The 7,758-nt window shown below is 33.4% G+C and overlaps 1 protein-coding gene across 1 annotated transcript in view; it reads left to right on the top strand.

Annotated features, from left to right (window-relative positions):
- Positions 1-7,758, top strand: part of LOC107754011 (type I inositol 1,4,5-trisphosphate 5-phosphatase) — a 150,570-nt gene that overhangs the window by 51,048 nt on the left and 91,764 nt on the right. Inside the window, exons 3-4 of the mRNA XM_016570312.1 lie at positions 5,287-5,387; positions 5,919-6,006. Coding sequence (XP_016425798.1) covers positions 5,287-5,387; positions 5,919-6,006 — 189 coding nt within the window. The remainder of the gene's footprint in view (positions 1-5,286; positions 5,388-5,918; positions 6,007-7,758) is intronic.

Here is a 7,758-nt window from a genome sequence, read left to right as displayed (position 1 = left end):
TTTTTTTTTTTACTAGCAAATTGGATTCTGATACTGATTTTTAAGCAAATTTATTTATTGGCTATTTGCTTTATAACAAACAAACTGGCTTTAAACAAAAATATCTAGCCATTTGAAATTAGAGGCAACCACTGCATTTTAATCATGATCTGCACGGGCAGTTGTTTTTGATTTGATTTAGATTAATTTCAGGATTTAAAACAAAAACAGAATGGTCTGACTTTAGGTGTTATTTATTTGCTACATAAAACATCTGCACGAAACAAAAACAGCAGGTCTGAATGAGACGCACTCTCTGACAGCAGGTGGCGCTTATGAACAGGGTTGCCAGGTTTTCGCAAGAAAACTAGTCCAATCATGTTTCGAGGAGGGTTCCCATGTAAAAATCGCATTCCGGGGGTAAAATACATGTTTTTCGGCGGGGATCTTCCAGTAAAATTCACATTCCAGGGGCTAAATATCACGTTATTTGGGTCGCTTCAACCCGCGGACATGAACAACAACCCGCGGCAACAGTGTTGAGTAGCCCAATTCCGTGGGAAAACCGCGGACTTGGAAACACTGCTTATGAACCGACCGCACTATAGCGTTTCCTTGGTTACCGCTGTAAACAAAGCAGAGCCGCGCTTTATACGGAGAAGAAAATGCCATTGCCATCGAAACTTTTCTCAAGACAGTTCCCTTCAGTGATACATTAATATAACCCCATAAATGTAATGCATTTTTGTACTTATTTTACTGTTTTTTTCGGGCTCTACTGGGACAGTGATAAAGATCTAAAGTTCTAACTGTACAGCCCTATCCAAACCTGCTCCAGATTGTAGAAGGAGCTGCTCAATTTCACGTCCGCCTTCCTTCACGTCACGTCACTCCACACAGTCGCACACAGAAATATGTCAACAACTAGACTTTATCGTTATTAACGCGGGAAGACAAATTCTTATCGTGTGGAGAATTTTTGCCGGTATATCGCAAACGATAAGATATTGCCCATCCCTAGTGTTTGAGTGTGTGTGAGTGTGTTTGTGTGTGAGAGTGTGTGTGTGTGTGTGTTTGAGTGTTTGACTGTGAGAGAGTGTGTGTGTGTGTGTATGTGTGTTTGAGTGTGAGTGTTTGTGAGTGTGTTTGAGTGTTTAAGTGTGTGTGAGTGTGTTTGAGTGTTTGAGTGTGTGTGTGTGTGAGAGAGAGAGAGTGTGTGAGTGTGTTTGAGTGTTTGAGTGTGTGTGTGAGTGTGTGTGTGAGTGTGTTTGGATGTTTGAGTGTGTGTGTGTGTTTGAATGTTTGTCTGTGTTTGTGTGTGTGAGTGTGAGTGTGAGTGCATGTGAGTGTGCGTGTGTGTGTGTGTGTTTGAGTAAACCCCTGCCAAGCTTGAGCTGCAGTGACGTCATGGAAATCTGCTTTATTTGATTCTCTCTGTGTTGGTTTGGTCACATCATATCAGCAGATTTTCAGCAGTTGATTAGTTTGATAGTAAGAAACTCTGAGACTCTCTGTCTTTGAATAAAGCCGAGTATTATCGTTAACTAAAACAGAAATCAAAAATAAATAAATAAACATTTTAATAACTTGACATAAATAATAATAATATGAAATAAATGTTAACTGAAATAAAAGAAAATATGAAAAAAAAAAAAACCATTTTTCAGCTTATCACCAAGACAGTATTTTTCTTTTCCTTTTAGTTTAACTTAAAGTACTAAAATAACTAAAACTGATTAAAAAAATTAATAAATAAAAACTGTATAAAGATTAAAAACATCTAAAACTAATAAATGTGAGTGATGTATTTACTGTAATAATGCTGATTAATAAACCCATGTTTAATGTGCAGGACGTGTGACGCTTCATTTGAATCAGCAGAATCTCACTGATCCGGCATTATTTGCTCGTTAAACACATTAAACGTCTCATTAGACAAACACAACATTAAACATGATCAATATTTCAGACAGACAGCAGTCATATGCCACGGATACAGAAACATGTTCATCAGTGAAACATTTGCACACATTTGACTATATTTATGTTTTTTTGATCTCAAGGCTTCTGATGACTGAACATTAGTTTAGTAGACAAATATAAATTGGCCAGCGCTCACATTACTAACCGCATCGCTCTGTTTGCATCGTTTTGTCTGAGTGTCTGCGGCTCTTTTACAGGCGTTTAATGGCTCGCTGGTATTTATTTAGCATTCACATGGTTTAACGCGTGGTGACAGGTGTGTTATTAATAGCTCTTTTATATAACAGTAAACACTCATGTGTAGTTATTGTGTTGGTCTGAACAGAGATGAAGTCTACATCAGCGCTTCTCCACCTTTTTGACTCCAGACTGAGTTTTTTATTTACAGAAACAAGAGTGATGTATTAAAGTAATTATTAATAATGAAAAATCATGAGAAGCGTATAATTCCAGAATTAATGTTTTTCAAGGTAAACATAAACAACAATAATAATAAAAAAAAACTATAAAAATGTATTTATTTATTATACTAGCAATTTCCATGATTTTTTAAGATTTTATTAATTATTATTATTATTATTATTATTATTTCTAAAATTAATTTTTAAAGAGTTTTATAGATCTGGAAATCATTTGAAAATTTCCACATATATCCCGGTTTTCCAAGTTCACAGGAATCCTGATTCTTAAAAAAAAACAACTTTTTGAGCAAATGAATTAAAATAAGAAATATTTTGGCTTACATCTTGATTTTAGTTTTAGCTTGTTGAAATTTTATTTAGAATAATTTTAATTTGATTTTGATCTTGTACTGAGGCCTCCTATTAACCTTATATCAATATTTTTAATTCATTTTTTTAAACTTTTTTTTAAATTTTACTTATTTTTTTTAGTAATGTTATGTGCTTTTGTCTCTTGTATAATTTTTTTTAAATGTTACTATTTTTTATTTTATTTTATTTTATTCAAATTAAACTTGTTTCTGTTAGTTGCCAAAGCTACATTTTTAATTTTCACTTAAGTTTTTAAACTAATATCTGTATATTATATAACTTCTTGTAAGAATGTGAAGAACTTGTAATACTGTCAGAACTGTGCTACATTTTTAATTTGTAATAAGTCTGATGGACTTTGGGTTGTTTGCATGATCAAGAGCACTAGTAATAGTGATGACTGACTTGTACACTCACACAGACACACACACGCTCACACACACACTCACTCACTCACTCACTCACTCACTCACACACACACACACACACACACACACACACACACTTTCAGTCCGTACGCTGAGAGCGCTACTAATCAAGGAGTCAGTCAGAGGAAACCACAGGCCAGGGGCTGATGGAAAATCTATAGCGTTATTGCTGCACATCTACTTTGATTTGGTTCCGCTTTTAGCCAGAATAACGGCGGTCTGGATCGGAGCAAATCGTGTCTCGCAGCTCTGTCCCGCTCCTCACAGATCCTGCCTGACAGACCTTGACCCGCGGCGCCTGCGAGTGCGTAATTCACTCCTGTATGGATTTTCTCGTTCGGGTCGACGCCTCTCTGACGCCGCTCGCAGACGTCTGCCGGACCCTTAACAGCCCTTTATAAGCTCCTGTTTTCCTGCAGAGCTGGACGATTAATCACATTTACCTTCAATTAATCACATTCCTTTCCTTTACAGCGCTGTGATTTTGAACTTCCCTTAAATATTTAGTAGTTTTCAGTAGGTTCTGGAAGTGCACTACAACATGGGTGATCTTTTTATTTATTTATTTTATATACTTATAGTCTTAAAATATTTATATTATGTTATAATCTTTTACCCATTTTTGTAAATATATATTTAAATATTACATAATATTTATTTGATTTATTTGTTATTTTAATTTATTTAGCAAATTAATTAAAATAAATAGTCAGCTTACATCTTGATTCTTTAACTGTTTTGGCTTTTTTCATAAAAGTTTTAGTCATTTTGTTGTGTTGTCATTTTTTATTAAATGTTTCATTCTTATTCTTATTTTATTCTTAATGTAAAAAAAAAATCATTACAAATTTATTTTTTAAAAATATCTTTTTAGATATTTTATTCATTTTTTCAGTTTAAATTATTTTAGTATATCAAGTTAAGCTAAATGAAAATGAGAAATGGTTCATTGGAAACTAGCTAAGATCAGTGTTATTTTAGTATAATTATAGGTTATTTAATGTTTTATGTGTTCTATATAGTTTTTATTAATTTTTATTTCAGCTTAGATTTTTATTTTACTACATCATGTTAAGCTAAATGAAAATGAGAAATGTTGCCTTGGTACTAGCTGAAATACAAAGTTTAAAAAAATATATATATTATTTTAATTTTAATTTAAGTTCACGTTTATTTTATATATTTCAAGAAATGAAAATTAGCATTTTTATGGTTTTGATTTTAGTTTCAGTTTAGTTGACCATAATAACCCTGACTAAAATAAAACATAATAAATATCGTAAAATATTATAAATTATAAATATTGTTTTATATATTTTTTATAAGTTTTATGTATATTTTTTATATATAATTAAATATCCTTTTTTAATATTTTATTTCAACAATTTTTAATAATAATGTAATAATAAGAATTTTTAATAAGAATATCAACGGTTGTAGCTTTAGTTAACCCTGTACAGATAATGTTTTCCGTCTTATTTCCAATTATTGAATGCATGAACTGATAAAATGTGCACCTTCAATGCGGTTTAAGTCGCTTTGGGTAAAAGCGTCTGTGATTAATGTAAATGAATGATGTAAGAAACTGATTGACTTGTGTTTTATTTGAATGCTGTTTATACTTCACTCTTGGTCTCCAGTACGTCTCACGTCTCTCTCGTCTCGTCTTGCAGACGGTTCAAGCTCACCGACCGCTCTTCCCTGACTAAAATAAAACATAATAAATATCGTAAAATATTATAAATTATAAATATTGTTTTATATATTTTTTATAAGTTTTATGTATATTTTTTATATATAATTAAATATCCTTTTTTAATATTTTATTTCAACAATTTTTAATAATAATGTAATAATAAGAATTTTTAATAAGAATATCAACGGTTGTAGCTTTAGTTAACCCTGTACAGATAATGTTTTCCGTCTTATTTCCAATTATTGAATGCATGAACTGATAAAATGTGCACCTTCAATGCGGTTTAAGTCGCTTTGGGTAAAAGCGTCTGTGATTAATGTAAATGAATGATGTAAGAAACTGATTGACTTGTGTTTTATTTGAATGCTGTTTATACTTCACTCTTGGTCTCCAGTACGTCTCACGTCTCTCTCGTCTCGTCTTGCAGACGGTTCAAGCTCACCGACCGCTCTTCGTGGCTCTTCACTGTCAGGAGGTCGGAGGGAAGAATTACGAGGCGTCCATGACACACGTGGACAGCTTCATCAAGTAAGTCATCGGCTCGTGGAGGCGTTTCACCTGAACTGAGCTGTGTGTGTGTGTGTGTGTGTGTGTGAGTCTGTGTGTGTGTGTGTGTGTGAGTGTGAGTGTGTGAGTGAGTGAGTGAGTGTGTGTGTGTGTGTGAGTGTGTGCGCGCGTGTGAGTGTGTGTGTGTGTGTGAGTGTGTGTGTGAGTGTGTGTGTGTTTTAAATATCGTCTCATTATTAAAGGCCAGAGCCAATATTTACTCACACACCTGAGCAGCTCATCCGCACTGTTTATCCAGCACAAAAGCGAAATGAATGACAGAAAGTACATCGTTATAACCGTGGTTTTTTGGTCATGTACCACATATAACCACATATTAACTTAACTCTATGATGCACACATTTCTAAGGCTGATAAACCTGTTTCACACTCGATCTCCTGCATGTCTTCTGTCGTTTATGTCAGTATCTGCTCTACTGTTATAAAGATCTCACTGATTTATGTTACAAGCAGCAGAAGTCATGCATGTGTTTTGTGGTGTTGTTTTGTCAGAGAGCTACTGTCCAGTGATGCCTTGAAGGACTTCAGCCGTGCTCGTGTCTACCTCGACAAGAACTACAAATCCCAGGAGCAGTTCACAGTAAGTCACTGGTTTCAGGAGTGTTTCTGTAGTTTCTGCCTGTAGATTCACTGCAGGACCGCTAGGGGGCGCCACATCTCTCCTGATTCTCATGTGTTTCTTATGACTGATTTATTATAGGTATAAAATATCAGTTAAAAGTTTCTACTCATTGTTTTACACGATTAATAATAGTATGTATGATTCAGATGAAGAATATATGTCTGCACAACTCATTTCAGTCATTTAAGCGGGAACTTTGTTTAATCCCTATCAGGTTTATTTCACGTTACACGTTGTTTTACAGAAATAACATTAATTTATATATTATTTATATTACACATTCATTTATATATAAAACCAATAATGTTTATTTTACAAGATAAAAATTAAACCGAGAGCAGAACTCCTTATATGTAATATTTATTTAATATACTAACTAAAATATTTGGGTTTTTAAGAAGTCTTGAGAAGCATAAATTGTGTTTGAACCTTGTTTTTTTTTTTATATATTTGATATATTTTGTTCAATTCAAGTCAAGTTTTATTTCACGTTACACATTATTTCAAAGCAGCTTTACAGAAATCCATAATATTAATCTTTATAAGATCTTATTATTAGAGCTGGGCGATATGATTGTTTACATCTGGAGATTTATTGTTCGTATTTATGGCTTTATGTGAGTATATGTGTACGGGTAAAGTTGGATATGAATATGATGTTTACTAATTGAAGTGTTTGATGTTGTGGTGATTATTGATGAAATCTGTATTGATTTGTAGTAAAATTCTTGTGCAGTCGTGAATGATTCTGGCCGAGATATTGGTCTTCATGGGTTCTGTGTTTATGAACGGACATATCTGGATAATATTAGCTTTGTAATCTCATAAATAGTCTGTCTTCAGACTGAGTTTGTCGCTGCAGCCACTAGATGGAAGCAGAAACCCAGAGATCAAGACAGAGGAGCCAGAAATACTCAACATATTTCATATTTTGGCAAGATGTTTGCTGATACTTTCATAAATGTGAGATATAATGCTTAATAGACCCTTCATGCACGTTCAAATATATATATACACATATGTATAATATTTAAAATATAAATCAATTTTATGATGTCTAATCACAGCAAAACATGTTGATCGGACCGATCGGATCAGACAGGCAATGAATCTGCGCTCAGACAGATTTGTTTTGCTCGGTAACTGTTTGTTGTCTGCTCGAGCTGTCAGTTTTCAGATAATGTGAGTTGAGAGAGAGAGACGGAGAGAGACTGTCCGCTGAGGGAGATTTAGCTCTCCTTTTTTCTTCTAATATAAATCTTGTAATATAAAAAATGATTGGTTCTATTAATATTTGTGACCCTGGAGCACAAAACCAGTCATAAGGTTACATTTTTTGAAATTGAGATTTATACATCATCTGAAAGCTGAATAAATAATCTTTCCATTGATGTATGGTTTGTTAGGATCGGACAATATTTGAAAATCTGGAATCTGAGGGTGCAAAAAACATCTAAATATTGAGAAAATCATCTTTAAAGTTGTTCAGATGAAGTTCTTAGCAATGCATATTACTAATCAAAAATTAAGTTGAGATTTACGGTAGGAAATGTACAAAATATCTTCATGGAACATGATCTTTACTTAACATCCTAATGATTTTTGGCATAAAAGAAAAATCTATAATTGTGACCCATACAATGTATTGTTGGCTATTGCTACAAATATAACTGTGCTACTTATGACTGCTTTTGTGCTCCAGGGTCACAT

The sequence above is a fragment of the Sinocyclocheilus rhinocerous genome, unplaced genomic scaffold (genome assembly GCF_001515625.1).
Source record: "Sinocyclocheilus rhinocerous isolate Xijiao unplaced genomic scaffold, SAMN03320098_v1.1 scaffold1494, whole genome shotgun sequence".
Taxonomy (NCBI): Eukaryota; Metazoa; Chordata; class Actinopteri; order Cypriniformes; family Cyprinidae; genus Sinocyclocheilus; species Sinocyclocheilus rhinocerous.
The sequence above is the reverse complement of the archived record's forward strand: the minus strand, read 5'-3'. Positions and strand labels throughout refer to the sequence as shown.